This window comes from Hippoglossus stenolepis, chromosome 2 (genome assembly GCF_022539355.2).
Source record: "Hippoglossus stenolepis isolate QCI-W04-F060 chromosome 2, HSTE1.2, whole genome shotgun sequence".
Taxonomy (NCBI): domain Eukaryota; kingdom Metazoa; phylum Chordata; class Actinopteri; order Pleuronectiformes; family Pleuronectidae; genus Hippoglossus; species Hippoglossus stenolepis.
This window is the reverse complement of record NC_061484.1, coordinates 7,699,715-7,717,644: the sequence shown is the minus strand read 5'-3', so window position 1 is coordinate 7,717,644 and position 17,930 is coordinate 7,699,715. Positions and strand designations below refer to the sequence as shown.

At 42.6% G+C, this 17,930-nt stretch overlaps 1 protein-coding gene across 4 annotated transcripts; it reads left to right on the top strand.

The window, feature by feature from the left end:
• The first annotated feature begins 354 nt into the window (after positions 1-354).
• On the top strand, positions 355-17,870 carry LOC118121469 (meiosis regulator and mRNA stability factor 1). 4 transcript variants are annotated; one of them, XM_035177360.2, is made up of 27 exons: positions 355-491; positions 1,053-1,263; positions 2,620-3,510; positions 3,723-3,885; positions 4,324-4,538; positions 5,045-5,162; positions 5,256-5,428; positions 5,730-6,248; positions 7,857-8,011; positions 8,272-8,433; positions 8,558-8,744; positions 8,888-9,066; positions 9,222-9,302; positions 9,420-9,659; positions 9,773-9,892; positions 9,998-10,176; positions 10,259-10,479; positions 10,579-10,721; positions 10,842-10,975; positions 11,419-11,621; positions 12,098-12,325; positions 12,994-13,233; positions 13,355-13,600; positions 13,829-13,889; positions 13,993-14,097; positions 14,292-14,459; positions 14,992-17,870. In XM_035177360.2, the coding sequence occupies exons 2-27, from the start codon at positions 1,108-1,110 to the stop codon at positions 15,195-15,197; spliced, it is 5,493 nt and encodes a 1,830-aa protein (XP_035033251.1). In that variant the 5' UTR covers positions 355-491; positions 1,053-1,107; the 3' UTR covers positions 15,198-17,870. The 4 variants fall into 4 exon arrangements, 3 of the variants coding, with proteins under 3 accessions (XP_035033251.1, XP_047198440.1, XP_035033261.1); XM_047342484.1 differs by having other exon boundaries at positions 367-491; positions 1,058-1,263; positions 2,620-2,835; XM_035177370.2 differs by having other exon boundaries at positions 367-491; positions 1,058-1,263.
• The last annotated feature ends 60 nt before the right edge of the window (positions 17,871-17,930 follow it).

The following is a 17,930-nucleotide window of genomic DNA, read 5'->3' as shown; positions in this document are numbered from 1 at the left end:
GTAAACTATACTGTCATTGTGACCTGAAAATACGTCTGTGCAAATAAGTCCATGTAAATATATACATCTATAGGCTAATGTTCCAAATGTATGTAGCCTAAAACTATGATTGCATTACAGATATATACAATTTAAAAATAATAAAATATGATGTATTGCTCAATACTATATATAAATTGAGAGATATATATTTTACATTTTTATTATGATCTAGTATATTTTGTCAATCGTGAGAAGATTTGTATGTATTTCTAAAACACATGTCTAGAAAAGATATATGTATATATTAGTTTTATTTTGAACAGGTCATTGGTCCCGTGTTGTCGAGATAGAATCTTTTTTATAAACAGTCTGTGGACGGAACAATACAATTTGCGACACTTGTGCGGGCTTTACGGCAGACGTAGGTTACAAAAAGGTGCGGGTTTCTAGGAAGACACACGGAGGGAAACGGTCCTTTGAGGAAGATGTGAAAGTCGAGACCTTCTCAGGTAGAGGACTAATCTACTGCTCTGTCAATTATTCGCAATTACCCGGAGACAATGAACGGAAGTATGTGGGAGCAGCGCTGAGTCAGATAAACAAGCTAAGTTACGTAAATGGAGCCTGTTGTTAGCACGAACGTGACGCTAGCTGCGGCCAAACAACGTAAGACTGGCTCATTTCAGCAACATTCTCGAGCTAGTTGAATAAGCGAGCTAAATGTCGCCGTAAACAGTAGTTGGTACGCGCAGAGAAAGGATGCTAAGCTAGCTGCTTCTTTGTTCATTTTGGTCAAACATAACCGTGGCGTCTGTTAGCTTCAGGTAAACAACACAGACTTGCTAGGTTTGTGAACGTTATACACACACAGATGTCAGCTTTATTGGATCAATCTGTTGCTACGACGCCACCAACCTGAAGTACCATGGATGAGTCACTGAGGACTTTACTCTAACGTTTCTATGTCTGACAACAAGTGTGAACGGAAGGACCTGGCTAGTGGGTCAATAAGCGATGACGTAGGGGAAACTACACAGTGTACACTTCTAACTTTCGTTTCCCGTCAAAAGGAAAGCATGAGAGAGAAGAGAGGTCAAAGCATGGTGAAAGATCTCTCTGGGTTGTATGATGGACGGACTGGGAAAGGAGAGATCCATGTGCAACGCTTCTAACTACCCATGGCTCAATCACCCCAAAACAGAGGCCTCAACCCTGCTATGGAAACTCAAAGACTGCTTCTCCACCGCTGAGACAACTGCTCCTCATCACACGGATATAGAGGTAGGTGTTTATCTAAATGCAGCTCCCATCATTTTACACATAGACTATACGGACAGGTAGAGAGTGGAGGAAGTTGAATCAGTTTGTATTCTGACATTTGGATTCGAAGAAAAAGTGATTCAGATGCATTAATCAATGAGTTAGTTATTTCTGAAAACTATTATCTGTTAATTAACATGCCCCTCGGTATGCCATGACTGACGTACCTTGGCTCAGGCAGCTCTTTTACCTGAATCTGGGTTTTAAATGTTTTCTACATTACTGTATTTGCGTTGGAAATAACAATTATCAAGTAAGTGCATCTGCTCTTAAAGGCCTTTTTTATAAGGAATTCTGAAATTGTTGAGCAACTGTGACCAGAGTTTGCAATGCAGGCATAACAGTAGCTTAACCTTGTGAGGGAACAGCTATGTCAAATATTTACTTATATTGGTTTGATGTTTGTACATGGTGCCGAAGCACAGAACAAGGTCAATATTTTGGATGAGAAATCAGAGTGATTCAAATCCCAAGAATGGTGATTTCCCTCTGGCCATGCTTCTCACCTGTGCAAACATGGCAGGTTAAGTCAATTAATGGTGATGACCCAGCTTGGTAAAGGGTGGAGAGCCTTGTGTGATCCCTTAACGGTTTGACAGTATAGTGGTAACATTACTGGTTAGTTGTATCATTTAATCTTTAATTACCTTGATGATTTGGTTGATAATTTCCAGCATCAACCAAAGTTAGCAAGTCCCCTAGACACAGGCAGAGCAAGCAATGTACATGTGTTGTGTGGTGTAAATACATGGTGGAAGGATTGACAGGCAGGTGGGGGCTGTAACACCAGGAGTGCTGATAGTGCTCTGACCATAGCTAGTGAATGCTAGCATTCACTGTTGCCAAATTGTATGCGTTTTAACACGCTCATAATTTGACCTGTCGTGTGGGGTCAACTCTCTGCACTTCACCCCACAAGCTGTCAACCTTCTCTCCTCTGCTCTAATGAATAATACAAATATTATCGTTTTATGATTTTTTTTTTTTAAAAAGATATATTATCTAGATATTTAATTTGGTGAAATTACTTCAGTTTGTGTATCAGTACTTTTTTAACATATTCATCACATTTGAACAATAATGCAGAACAATGATAACCGTGATACTTTGGTCACTATAATCATTATACAGAACACACATTTCATCTTTTGCTCCCTGCATGGCCACACTGGTGGGCACGGCAGTTGTCTGCTGTGAGGGTGCTGTGCAAATATTATGTGATTTAAGTTCACTAAACTAACTTTCCAGACTAACCAAAATAATCCACTGAAGTAATTTTAGATCATAATTATCTAATCTTTTTTTATTATCTTCCAGAACAATTACATGGAGAGCAGGAAGGCTATCCTGGAATTGAAAGATGTCCCTCCTCCCCCACACCATCCTTCCTCCTCCCAATCATCCCAGCCTTTCCCTCTGGCCCCTCTTGCTCTCCCTTTGGCTTATCCCTGCTTGCCCCATCAACCTCAGCTCACGCAAGGCTCCCACCAACAGCAGCCACCACAGCATCAACAAGAGGGGGGTAGCCCCAAAGTAAGCAACTGCACTCACTGTGTCTATTGCAGCACAGACAGCAAAGGGTTATTAGATGGTGGAGGTTTTGTTGGTAACAGTAGCAGCATTGCTAGAGCTGTCTCACTGTATATTGCCCCAAGCTCTTTGGGAGCAACCATCAGCAACAGCAGTATCAGCACATCTGGGTCTTGCTCTGTATCCTCATCTGTTCATCAGTATCAGAATAACCTGAGCTTCGGAAGTGGAGTTAAAGCGCTCAATCCTTTGCTCAGTCTTGGTTGCAAACCTCAGCTTCCCTCCTCTGTCGCTACCTCCCAGCCTGTTTCATCACACCCCTACCTCCCCTGTTGTTCAGGGCTTCTCCACACCTACCCAGCTGTACCTCTATCATGCAGTCAACCCAGGTTATTTCCATCCTCCGCTCCTTTGGCTCCCTCTCTTCCCTCTGTTTCCTCTCTATCTGCACCATTGCATGGCTCTTGCCTGGCCTCTTCTGGCTACTACACCTGTGGTGTGGACTGTAGCCCGTCAGCCAGAAGATCCCAGAGAAGCACACTCGGTGACCACCCTACCCCCACCACCATTACTACTACAACCACCTCAGCACACTTCTGCTCTAATCCTATGCACCTAAATGTAGAACGCACGGTTTGTGTGAAGGGAGCGCACTGCTGTCAGGAGTTCTTTTTGAAGGTTGGTGGAGTTCTCTTTATTCACTGTGGCTTTCTTTGAATTTCTGTGCCATAAAGATAACTTTAGGTAACCGTGCTATAAGCATGGATGACCCCATTCCTTTAAACTTAGAATGAGGTTTTGTATTTTATTGTTAAAGGACATTTGCATGTTATTAGCTGTGTGTAATTTCTCTTTTACCTGACATTTGTATTGATGTGTGGTTAATGCAGCCAATGAATGGTCTGACATCAGAGTCCAACAAAGTCTGGCCCAATGTTCCTGTGCCCCAGACTGCTCCGATCCCTATCCCCCTTTGCAATGGCTGTGGCACCTCCTCCGATGGATTGATGCACATGTCATCGACCAGCCTTGCCAAGATTGGCCAGAAATATGGTTAGTGGGCTGTATAATACAATGTTGGTAAATACCAGGCCATGCAGTGGCATGAAAACAATTTCACACCCCTGGTCAAAATATCTGTTGCTTTAAAAAGCTAAGTAATTAAAAGACTATCGGATTTCTAAAAGACAAAGTTAAAGATGACACATGTTATCATGTTTAAGCAAGTTTAGTTTTTATTTCCATACTTTACAGTTTAAAGAAACAAACAAAAGGGGGACATTTTTGTCCAGGGAGCCCAAACATTTTCATGTCCCTCTAGATTTATTGAAATGTTGCATCAGTTTTGTTTTGCTGATCTTTATTGGATTGTTTGAACCAGCAAGCTCCATTGAGTTTAAAATGAGTGCATATGAAATGATCTTCCATCCAAGTCAACTGCAAAACAATAAAATAATTAATGACTTTGAATGATTGTTTACTGTGTGTCAGGTTCACCAGAGAACAGTGGTCCTGAGAACTTCCCTCCAGTTGGTGTCTTCTGGGACATTGAGAACTGCAGTGTTCCCAGTGGTCGCTCCGCTGGAGCTGTGGTCCAGCGTATTCGCAGCCGTTTCTTCCAGGGTCATCGTGAGGCGGAATTCATTTGCGTCTGTGATATCAGCAAGGAGAGTAAAGCTGTCATCCAAGAGCTCAACAACTGCCAGGTACAAGCAATAAATATATACGATATAAATCAAATAACCAGAAAACAACTTTATTGCACGTTTATGTTATGTACAGATGGTTTTTTTAATGTACAAAACAGATTTAACTTGCTCATCCTGTGCCACTGCACTTAACTTATAACATTTCATACAAACCCCTACAGTGAAAAGGTGTACAGTATATGATGTACATACTGTGCTCCACATTCTGAGCTGCCTGCTGCTGTAACAACTGAATTTCCCCAGTGTGTGGATTAATAACGTTTTATTTTCTTAACTTAAATCAGTGCCACTGAGGAGCACATTCTCATTGGCTGTTCGTGTTGTTTGTCAAACGGAATGAGTTCTATCGACGTGTCTTAAATTTCTATCGCGGAATCGCGACAATTATCGTTTAATCGCCCAACCCTAAATACAACAAATTAGTATTATTCAATACCTGATTGAATAGTTCTTTACCACTGAGCTAATTCTGACAAAATGTTAACATAACTTTGCTTCATCAGGTTACTGTCGCACATATCAACGCCACAGCCAAGAATGCTGCGGATGACAAACTTCGCCAGAGCCTACGACGCTTTGCTGAGACCCACACTGCACCTGCAACTGTTGTACTAGTATCCTGTGAGTTCTGTTCAGATTCACAATTTAAAAAACTACGGTCTTCTTACCACAAAATATTTTGCATTAACATTTTTTTCTTTTTGTTATTAACAGCGGATGTTAACTTTGCAAGTGAGCTGAGTGACCTACGTCATCGCCATGGTTTCCAGGTAATCCTGGTCCATGGCAACCATACATCTTCAGCTCTTCTGCAGCATGCCCACCGTCAAGTGACCTTTCAGGAGATCACAGCTGATTTGCCCCCACGAATGCTTGTCAAAGCACAGGTAGGCCTCAAAAATGCTTTATTCAGACTTAAAATATACTTGTTGATCCTATTCTGAAGTAAATAAGGTGAGGTCCTCCTGGAAAAAGTAATCAAGCAGAATCTAATTTTAGTGTGGACGAATAGGGCAGAGAGGGAGGCAGTTTGAATGTGAATTTAATCGTATTCAATTTTCTTTTAAGGGGTCATTGCAATTTTTCCTAACCTATAACACTGTCAGCCATTCTCCAAACTTCTTGAATCTTCTAAGTGTAAAGTATACAAACCAGACAGGCACGCTGTCTCTTCCTCCCCTCCCTCAGCCCAGTTTCAACCTCCTGTATGTGCACAACCTCCCGGTCATCTGTGAAAAGAGCCTGCGGAACGCGGTAAAGCTCAGGCTCCGCCGCCTGTCTGACAACTGTGGTGGCAAGGTGCTGGGCATGTCCCAGGGCACAGCAGTACTCCGTTTTGGCAGCCCTGAGGCAGCTGCACGCGCCCGCAAGCGCATGGAAAATGAGGATGTGTTTGGCTGCCGAATCAGCCTCTCCCTTTCCCCACGACCCAGAGATGATGCAAGTCCTGAGCCTGAGCTTCAGTCTCAGCCCCATCATTTCCCTCGGGTTCTCCCACAGCCCTATCAAACCCAGGATTCAATGCCTGGCCCTCCCCCATCCATATCCTCCTTCTCCTTTCTGCCCCTGGAGAAGCCCAGGTCACCCAGGAGGCCACGGCGAGCAACCCGCCAATGCCGCTCTCCTGGCCCAGTGCCTGAAAGGCCCTACAGCCCCAGGAGGGGTTGCAGTGGGCCTCCCGGTGGTGCTCCAGCCAAGCCCCATCAGGTCAGCAGACTCGCCAGTGCCTGCTTCCCCTTAACCTCCATTGCGCTCTATCCTTTTTTGGGCTGCTTTTTAAATCGCAATAGCTGTTTTCCCCCTCGTGCCCTAATTGCTGCTTTGACACTAACGGCTTGTAGCTGCTTGCTTCATTTGTCTGCATGGGGTAGCATGTGTTAGTTGTTGCTAGTGCTTCATGTGTCCCCTGTTGTCCTGCATGTTAATTAACATTTATACCCTCCCCTGACTGTATTGTCCAGTATATCAGTGCTGATATACTGCTTCATGTGAGTGGCTAGTTTCTGTGTTTTGTCCAAAGTCTGTTCCATGCTTTTATTTATTTGTGTGAACATGGCTCATGCAGTTGTTCATTATGAAAATGCTGACCTGGTGGCTTGAATGACTTTTTCTTGCTTGCTTTTTACTAAACATATCAGTGTGTCAGACTTGTTATAGATTACTCTATAGATGGGCATTTAAACTTTTCTCTGTAGATGCACTGTAAACAGTAAGGATTAATTTCCAGTTTATCCAATATCATTTGACCCAAGTAACTTGCAGATTTCTTTACAAATAGATGTCCATATGATTAATAACACCAATGGTTTGAAAAACAAACTCTGCACGCCTAAAGCTCCCGTTAAGGGATTTATTTGCCAGTGACATTTAAAGCATGAGGCTCTTCCTCAGATTTCTGATAATCACCATATTGAATAACCAAAATCCTTTTTGAACAAATCACTTGATGTATCGGCAATACAGAATATATACATTTCATACATAACACAGAAAAATAGTGTACAAAATATAAACTTGCATATGAATAAAATGATTGCCACATCAACAGTTTGTATTCCATAACAGGTTCAGGCTAAATAGCCGTCATAAATGCTATTAGAGGCTCTGTTTAGTTATATATTAACACAGGGAGTGTCCGAGTAACACCAAAGATCAACATTCAGGCAGATGAATAGAGAAATATCTAGTAAAAACATTATCAAGAGGTAAAATTCAGGAGGAAGTAAAATCCTAATATAATAAAAACAAACTGACATAACGAACGTTTCTGTCATAGACATGGTTCATGATTATATTCATAAAACGTGTAAAGCGCACATGGTTGTATCATTAACAGTATGCTAGCTGTCTTACGTGCTGTACAGTTACAGCATGATGACAATGAACTAGTTCAGATATGTTATAATAGGCTGATTTTGTAGTTTCATAATGGCAACCATATTGACTGTTTCAGCTCAGCCTTCAGCTTCTCAGCATTGTTGCCACAGTGCTGTTTAATTGGAGCAGCTCACATTGTGTATAGTACAGTATATTCAAGTTCATATTCTCTTCAGTCATACCTTCCGCAAAAATATATAATAGTAATCAGTAAGTACTGGGCTGGCTGTGTTTAATAGTTCATTTTAAATGCTCACCTCCTGTAGAACATCATATTATGACCTTCCATAACTTTTCCATTGAGCTAGTTCTCACTAACAAAATTAACCAATTTTCTCAGTCTCACCTCCCGTACACACACACATGCATGCACACAAACACCTCAGCAGCATTGCAGCAATTCAACATATATCATCAGTTGCCATCTGTCTTATCCAGGAGCTGGGCAGTTTGGAGGGCAAGTCCAGAATGGGCTTTCACCAACTGGAAAAAGGGCGCATTGCTAACTCTTCCCTTCATTGCAATGGAGAGAGCGGGACCCTGGAGCAGCTGTCCAAACCTGGCCTCACTGCAGAATCCATGTACAGGAGGAGGTACACACCGGGCGAGGGGGACATCATAATGAGACTAGTGGGATCTGATAACAAAATAAACTCCATTGATAATTTGCTCTGTATAGACTTTTCTTTTAATACGGCGTGTAAGTGCTGTCTTTAACCTAATGCACCATCTTTGTGGGAGTATATGATTTTCACAACACAAATCAGGTTCTCAGAAAGAAAATAATCGAGCAACATGAACGAACAAACCAGCAATGGTGTGACAAAAAGCAATCTTTAATCTTTCCATTTAGACGAGAGGGCTCTAATCCCCGCAGCGTAACTGAATCCCCGGTCGAACAAGGCGAGAGGAGCCCAGGGGAATTCCAGATCAGCACTCCCTCAGCCTTCAGCAAGCTGAACCTGCACCGGAGCTTCAGTCCTCTTGTCCTCTCCCAGGGCTCCTGGTCCTCCAGGTGACCTATTCGTTAAATTCACTTATGTTTGATTAAGTTTGCCTTGAGCCTACCAAGAGCATACAAAGTTTCATAATATTGAATGTGCAGTTCGTAATATAAGATGCAATATTTCCCATTTCAGGAGTGCGTCCCCATGCCTGTCCAGCCGCTCCTCACCTATTCTTGCTGCCCCTCGCACCCCGTGTCTTGAAGGTCCATCTGAGCCATTTTCAGAGGGAGCAGAGGTCCAGGTGGGCAACCTGGACTACAGAATGTCCCGCAAGGACCTGCAGCAGACACTGCATGACACCTTCTCCCGATATGGACGGGTAATTCCTATTCCATGTATCTTCTTATTTGACAGTCTTAAAGAACAAAGTCATTTTTTAATAAGATTGTTTGGAGAAATTCTGTTTGTTTGAAATCGGCTTCACTGCTGTCCCAAAACATCTCATTGTGGGTATGACTTCAGGTGAAAGCTGTGGAGCTCAGCCCTCACACCGACTATCAGCTGAAGGCCACAGTTCAGATGCTGTCCCTGCAGCAGGCCATCAGCGCCGTCAGTGGCCTACACCGTTACAAGATCGGAGGCAAGCGCATTCAGGTGTCTCTGATCACTGGTGGCAGCAGCAAATCTCTTGCTATGCACAGGTACAGTCTGGGTTGAGTAACATTGGAGGGTTGGTGATTTTCATAGCTTTCTTTTACTCTGACATTATCAGTTTAGGATTTTCAGGTTACTTGATAAATGTTTTTAATCAGATTTATAGTTTGTGGTGGTAAATTTCAGCTTTGTCCTTATACAGCACAGAGATCATCAACATTCTTCAGGATGCCCCTGCCAATTGTCTCCCCCTCTTCAAGTTCTCTGAGATCTATGAGAAAAAGTAAGTTGCTGGTTTTCAACTTAGGACATTCAAACTTGGGCAACGTTACTACTTTTCTCCATTAATTACAAAGTAATATTTGTTGCCAAAGTATATTCTCTTTTATCCCATTCCCAGATATTCCCGTAAGCTAGTGGTTGGGGATTTGTACAGACTACCAGAGGTGGTGGCGGTGCGGGAACAGGGAGGCTCGAGGCTTGTGTGCCTTCTGCCCAACAGCCAAATGCGTCAGAGTCCACTGGGGTCTTCCCAGTCCCACGAGGGCTCCTCTTCTACTAGTGGAAGCCCTGTGGTGTTCGAGGAGCTCGAGTACCATGAACCTGTCTGCCGACAGCACTATGCACAGCAGGACTTCAGGTACCCAACAGTTAGAATGTGGCACGAAATGCAAAATGATGGGGTCAGTGTTGGGCAGCTTTTCGGCACCATTATGTAAACTATCACTGACTGTATCTTGTCTCTTTTTGCAGTGAGGCTGACTTTGACCCTGACTCCTATAAAATCCCATTTGTTGTGATGTCTCTGAACACCTTGGCCTCTGAGGTCCACAGTCTGTTGCAGTCACATGAGGGAACCCTTCCATTGCTCAGGTGACAATCAGCTCTTTAACCCACGTATAAGCTTTTTATATACAAATGGAGCATGTTTTCACACATTATGAATAAAGTCATTAATGTAGTGTGTTTTTCCTTTAGTTTTCCAGACTGCTATGCAGAAAAATTTTGCCCACTGCAACTGGGCAGTGAGACACTGGAGGGTGGTGTATCCCTGGAGCATCTCATTACATGTGTCCCCAGTATCACAATAGTCACAGCTCAAAATGGCTTCAAAGTCATCAAGTGGATCCACAACAAACCCCCAGCACCAAACTCTGGTATGAACATTTTCAATCTGCACAATATCCTGTGAAATGTACTGTTTGAGGTTCTCATTGACATTTTACTTTTTTTGTATAGAGCAATGGATTCAGCGCTGTAAAAGTCCAGTTGGCAACCCTCAGCTCATTCAATTCAGCCGAGAGATAATTGACCTTTTGAAGAGCCAGCCTTCGTGCATCATGCCCATCAGCAAGTTTATACCCTCATACCACCATCACTTTGCCAAGCAGTGCCGCGTCTCTGACTACGGCTACTCCAAACTGCTGGAGCTGCTGGAGGCTATACCACACGTTCTGCAGGTAGCAAGAATAATCAGGAACACACATTCGCAATTCTAATTGTACATTTTATATTCATGGTTTTTTTAATTCCATTTTTTTCCTTTTCTTTACCTACAGATCTTGGGCATGGGTACCAAACGTTTGCTGACCCTGACCCATCGTGCTCAAGTGAAGCGCTTCACCCAGGACCTGCTCAAACTGCTCAAATTTCAAGCCAGCAAACAAGTGGCAATCAAGGACTTCATGCAGGCATACCATTGGTCAGTCAACACTGCTTGGAGTTGTTAATGCTGCCTTCAAATTGTCTTTGATTGTTGTAGATGTTGGAAAAAACTTTGCATCTTGGTAATGCAAAATATATTCTTTGCTTTGTGTATCAGGTGCTTCTCTAGAGACTGGAGCGTTATCGACTATGGCATATGTGACCTGATGGACCTGCTGACTGAGATCCCGGAAACCACCATCACAATAACACAACAGGCCTCAGAAACGGTCATCTCTGTTCCCAAAAGAGGTTGGTTTAAACCAGCTATTAAAAACTGTAAAAATGAAGGCTACCATGAAGAATCAACATCTGTTTATTTAGAGCTGTGTCTTAGTTTAACAACAAACTATTGTACTTGCTGCATCTCTGTACACACAGATTTAAACTGCAGTAGATGATATAATTTATAGTTTAGCTATATTCATGTTTTATACTTTCTAGTAAGGGTTTAGTAGATGTTTAAGAAAAGTCTGATTGCTGGAGATCCAGTGTTATTTATACTCAAATGTCAAACTGTGATTACCCTAATATTTTTACTCATAGGAATGGTATCAATAATATAAAAACAATACAGTTTCCTCTGTCCGGGGCAAACATCATTGTGAAATAGGTCATGAAGCCAACTGAAGATGAAAACCTCTGCAGCATGAAGAAATCTAAACGTATCATCTCTCCATTCTATTTGACCTCAGAGCGAACCACGGAGGAAATGGAGCGCACCAAGCAGTTTGCAAAGGAGGTGGTGGACCTGCTTCGTCACCAGCCTCACTACCGAATGCCCTTCAGCAAGTTTATCCCCACATATCACCACCACTTTGGACGTCAGTGCAAGCTCAGCTACTACGGCTTCACTAAGCTCATAGAACTCTTTGAGGCAATCCCAGACGTACTGATGGTGAGTGAGAAAGATGTGGGTCTTTGTATAAAGTATGCTGTGCATATATAAGGACGTTTCAAAGGATTATTCACTGCCCCTTTTATATTAACTAAGTATATTGTGACTGCGTGTACAAGACAACAGCTGCGTATCCATGTTCCCAGCATGTTGTGCAGCCAAGAGGATATATGGTCATCTGTGACCATGATAATTGTGTTTTGCTTCTTGACTCTTGATTCGTTAATTCAAGCTAAAATGCTAGTAGCTGAACACACCCTGATCACCATAACATGGCTCATCTGAATTTTCACTGATCCAGGTCAAGATATTCTTACCCTTTATTCCCCCAATCTTTCTGTCCTTAGTGGGATTATTGACTCCACTTTTTCTCACGTTTAATATTTTAATGCACACAGCTGGTCCTCTCTGCAAAGATCTAATAAATTGACCTTTGATTCTGTCAATGTTGAAAACAATTGTGCTCTGTGTCTCAGGTGTTGGAGTGTGGTGAGGAGAAAGTGTTGACTCTGACCGAGGTGGAGCGTATCAAGGCCTTGGCGGCTCAGCTGGTCAAGCTGCTGCGTGCTCAGAAAAACTCGAGCCTTCCCGTCAGCCAGCTGCTCACAGAGTACAGCAAGACCTTTGGTTACGGTCTGCGCCTGCAGGACTACGATGCCAGCTCCCTGCTGGCTCTGCTGAACAAACTCTGCCATGTTGTCAAGGTAAAGAGCCTCCCTCTGAGTTTTTGGTTTCTTTTCTCTCTTAAGCATTTTCAGACATGTACTCTGGAGGATGTCTGCAGAATTGGGTCTGGAATTTCTCCGCAGGTTGCCTTTCACACATGAACAATGCAGTACGAGAGTCCCTGCTCAGACGAGTTCACAACAACAACGCAGAAATCTCTGTAGTGTTCAGGTGAGGGGTGGTGCAGCAAAAAGAGGCAGGGCGGAATGTATAAATTCTGCTGCAGACATCACATGTTTTTGTTTACTGCACATCAACACTGATGTTGGCTCTTATCACCAAAAAACACTTTTGGAGTCTCAGGGGTAAACTTTGTTAGAGCAGAATCCAATACAATTGAAGTCAATGGTGAGTCTTTCTTCAGACGCAATAAAACAGAAAAACCATAACATGCCTCCATATTGTCATCCAAGTGTCCGGAAGCCCCGACATTCATATTCGACTCGAAACGTCATTTACACTGTTTGTAATGTAAATGTCTGCTAATATCTTCCGACGAGATTCATTCACGGACTGTCGGAAATGCTCATGTCCGCTATCTTATCCACTTCTGGTGAACTTTTAGACTTAAAACCTGGTGTAAATGACCTCATTTTGAGTCGAAAATGAAATCCCAACATACTGCTGTTTTCTTAACACTTTCAAGGTGGTGGATGGCTCAGAGGGTCGTGAGGTGCAGTTGATCAACAGGAAGTCTCTGCGCTCGCTGACATCCCAACTACTGGCCCTGCTCATGTCTCAAGAAGAGCAGCAAGTCACCAAGGGTCTGCAGGTGGAAGAGCTCAGCCTACATTACCTGACTGTCCATGGAGCACCACTTAACCCATGTGAATATGGATTCCTCTCCCTCAGCGAGTTACTCAAGAGTTTGCCCTACCTCGTGGAGGTGAGTGGAGTTTGTTTATTTCCTTTAAACCCCCATTATGGAAGCTTCAAGTTCACAATTTCTTTATTTCCACAGGCAGGATTGACAAAATAGAATTTCTTTTTTTTTTCGTCCTTAACAGCTTTACCATGAAGAAACTGATGAAAACAGTAACGCTGGTAGCACTGGTCATGGTGAGGAGTGGGTGAGGCTGACCAGGCTCTATCAGTTTGCCCGTAACATCCGCGCGTTGCTCCACACGTACCATTACAACCAGATCTTCCTAAATGAGTTCCAGGGAGCTTATAACAAATTCACAGGCTGCAGCCTTGAACCACGTTACTATGGATACGCCAACACCGATGAGCTGCTCAGCGCCATTCCACAGGTGGGAATAATCTCAGACACTTAAACCGTATTCCCACTAGTATTTAACATTTCGTTAAACCCGCCTGGGTCCACAGATGAGGCATAAATGTGAAATATTCTATTGGGATTTTAGTGCTACTTAAATCTTTTCAGAAATTTTCAAGTTTTTATATAAATCTAACAACTCTTGTAGTTTCTCATTTCTGTACACTTTGTTTCTGATATATTTGGGGCTTGTCCTCATCAGGTGATCTGGATCAAAGGGCACGGTCACAAGAGGATTATCGTTTTGAAGAACGATATGAAAGGTAAAGGTGATGGGCATCTTTCTAATAGCTTGTTTCATTTAATTAAGTCCAGTCAAGGAAGTGATTTCCTGACGTGGTGCTGATTCTGTGTGTTTGTGTGTAGCTAAGACGAACTCTTCAGTCCCCAGCAGCCCTCAGCCAGACATGAACAGAGAAAGCCCAAGAGACGACACCTTCAGCAACACAGTTTCTGGAGCCCAGAGTCCAGGTAATGCAAAGTCTTTATGTAGACTGCTTAGCATTCAGTTTATTTGCACTCTCCTGTCTTCATTGCTGCTCTTCATGTCGACATTTGATATTTATTCATTGTACCCGTTCGTTTATGCTAACTGCTGTTAGTAGATCTTTTCAAGTTAAAGTATAAATGAGAAGTCAAGTCTAGATCTTTCTTTTGCCTGCCAGGTGGCGATGTTGCTGCAGAGTCAGAGCTGCTGTGTCTGACTTCCCCGGTGGACCTGCTGTGTGGTCCTGTACCATCCTGTTTACCTTCACCTCAGCTTCACCCCGACCCTGTTCTCCTCCAGCAGGCAGACCTGATTCACTTTGAAGAGAGATCTCCACCACCAGCAGGTCAGTTTTATGTATTTGTATCAATTCTAACCCCTTAACTGTTAATAATAGTTTTGCAAAGTGACTCTTAGCTTTGACTGAATTAGAAATCAGGTTGTTAACACAAGAGATCAAATGGAAACAAGATTTGAACTGATCAGTTTTTTTATTGTTTTGTGTTAGTTTTTTTGGGAGCCTGAAGAATTTGAGTAGGGATGTACATTTAGATTTTTTAACAGATAACCATGGCTCGTTAACAATTTACCAACGAGGAAAAACAGTTTTATTTAGAATGTATAAGTGTCTCTGATGTTAAATAAAAGATTTTAAGATTTGCTCTTAGTAAAATGGCAAACTGCTGGGTTCCGTGGCCTTGGCCCAAATGTCTGCTCTGAGAGTGCTGTCGTTTTCAGGTGCAAGAGCAAGAAACTTCACTGTAGGAGAACCAAAATTTATAATTAATAATTTCTTACACTTGAATTATAATTCACACTTTTATTTGCACCTTTTTTCTTTTGTGAGGTGTAAGCTCAGTGTGTGACTGTGATTTCAGAGGGCGATGAGCTCGCAGCTGCAGCAGTCGCTGGCAGCACATCCGATCCACATGTGGAGTGTGGCAGTGCAGAAGAGTCTTCCGTCACCAAACCTCCAAAAGCCCCCAACATGAAGACCCCCTTGACCATTGACAGTCCCAGCAGAAGAGCTTCACGCAGCAGAATCAAGCTAGCTGCCAACTTCTCCTTCACAGCAGGCCTCTAATCCTGTCACACTAACACATCCAGTCCCACACAGACAAAGCAGTACTAGTTCACACATAGTGTAACTCTAAATGGATGAGTTGACCGGCTACACTAAACTCACTGACCCCAGCAGAGCATTTGTAGTATTATCCCCTCTACAGACAGGCTGTTGTATTCTTCCTTCTTCTTTATTACTCATTCTTTGTTCCATCTTTGTTCTCCCAGTGACGCTCATCAAGCTGTGAGTTTACTTTTTTGCAGATTTTCTGCAATTCTTTTATTTGCCAAATTCATTGACCATGACTGTGTTTAAATCTCATGGGAAGTTAATGTACATCTTCAGTTTGGAGCCACGTTGTGTGAAAACACTTGCTGGCTTACAGACAATGACTGAAGCTGAGTAAGTTGTCACTGTTTAGAGAAGTTGTTAACAATGGTAGAAATGCTTGGTATGAGTCACCCAGTTTTCTCTGTTTAATCCCCAAAAGTTTAGTTACCCTCATTCTCACTCAAAAACCTGACAAATACCTGAAGGTTTGAAGAGATGCTTTGTTCATGAGAAACCTTCAGAATTGCTTCCTTGCTGAATCCTCCAAAGCAGAACTTTTCATTTATAACTCATTTTTGAACTAATTTCAAAGTTTGGAGATTTACTTTGTAGGTCACCCCAGACATGTCAATCAAACTGGCTGCTGTGCCTGTTTCATTCTTTTAGTCATTTCTAGAGCAAACCATTCTCCCTGTACTTGGCTCAGGAGGTAGCTTCTCTTAGAGTAAATTCTCAGCTTTTTTCTCTGTTGTAAAGTAGCCTCAGGACAGTATTTTCAGTTCCTTTTTATATTATGCAGAGTATTTAGGAGACAGTTTGGTTCGTTTGGCCTGATTGTTGGAACTGCTCAGAAAGTGTCTTCTTTAAAGGAAGCTAACAGTCTCTGAACAGTTTGGCTCTAAGGGTTTTGATTAATACTGCGACAATCGCTGCTCTCAGGAATTTTTCTTGTAGAATATCAACTTAATTTCTAGCAAAGATTCTGGCTCGTCTCTCCGAGACCACTTATGAAGACCTGACGGAGAAAAGGTGCCTCTTTAATACTCCAGCCAGGTGTGTGCGTAGGCAGCAGCAACTGACATATACTTTGTTTGTCTGCAGCCAGTGTGTTTGTGTTCTCTTAGCTATATTTTGTCTGTGAGGGGTTTGCACTGGAGTAGGTGGTGTGTAATGTGCATGTTGTGCATAAACTAATTTATGCATGGTGTAAGCCCAGGAGGAGCAGATGATACCCCAACTTTCTTTAAGATCAGTCTTTTATTTCCACCATGTTTTAAGGATCTTGGAGTTGGCGTCATCGCTGCAGTTGCCACAGAAACGATCAAGGTTTTTAAGACAACCTTGTTGCTGGCAGGTAGCAAATCAGCGGTGGCGTCCACACCGTCTTGAGTTGATGCGTTGTAGAGGAGCAGCGAGCACTCCTTAGTATTTGATTTTTAATGACGAGGTGAACGGTTGTGAGGTTTTAGGGAGAGGAGATGGGAGAGCGAGGCGATGGACTGTTTGTGGAGCAGCATGACGACTCCGAGGAGCCTCCTGAACAGACTGTGTCGTACACAGAGGACCCCCTGCGGCTCTCTGGAATCTGCCGGGCTTTTACAATGGCTTGTATTTGCCACGGTGCCAAAGGAATCGCCGTCGTTCCCCTCCCTCACGTCCCACATAGAGGAGTTTTTACTGACTGATGTGTGTTGGTTTACTCAGTTTACCTCTTGTCTCAAGTGTTTACAAGACTGCTGGCTGCTGAAGTGCCACCAACTATTGTCGGCTGTCAAGAAGTTTAGCATGACCCAGGCGCCGCTGTTGAAAGAATGGGTAAGAGCCCATTCAATCAACTCCTGTGCAGTTTCAGTGTTTAGCAGGGTTTTCTTTGTCAGATTTGACTTGACTTGATTTTGACTTGGCGTGCTAAGTGCTTAATGCTGAGAGATTTCACCTGCCAACTCACTGAAATGTCTGAAGCACCAATTAGAATGTTTTTAAATATGACCGCTAAGGCTCATCTCTCCTACGCTGTTTTACTGACTGTCTGGAAACCTCTAATAAAAAATGAGCAGATCAGAATAATAATTTATAATTGCGAATGATAGAAAATGGCATAAACTGCTCATAGGAAATATCTAGATTTAAATTTTGGCTTTATGAATGTGTATTTGGGTAAACCATAGCATTCCTCAGTGTACCTCGGTGACAACTAACTCAGATGTATATTTGATCTTCCCTATTGAAGCCTTCTCTTGTTGCTTGGTTACATCAGTGAGAAGCTATTGTATCTTTCCAAATATGCACTTCTGCATAGTTTTGGTTCATGAAATACACATGTGAAATGTTTTTGTGTTGGAGAGGGGTTGAAAAGTATTTGTACTGTTTATTCTTGGATATAACTCGCACAATGTTGCTTATTCAGTTAACACATTTCATGACCGTTCTAGTCGGCAGTTTACTGTTAATATCATTTTAAGGAACTTTCCTCAGGCATCATCGCAGTGTTCGTGAAAGTCCTTTTACGTTTTTGTTTACCTGCTCGACAGTTTTCTCTCCATTCACTCACTGATTTATTGGCTCACTGCATCAGAAGTCGCTGTAACAGTCTATCAGTGAAGGGACCAAAAAGATTTACGTTAATAAATTTCACAAGCATCACGTCTGCCTCGTCTCAAAAGTTTGTGTGGTTGTTTTTGAAAAAAGGAAACCGCGACCATG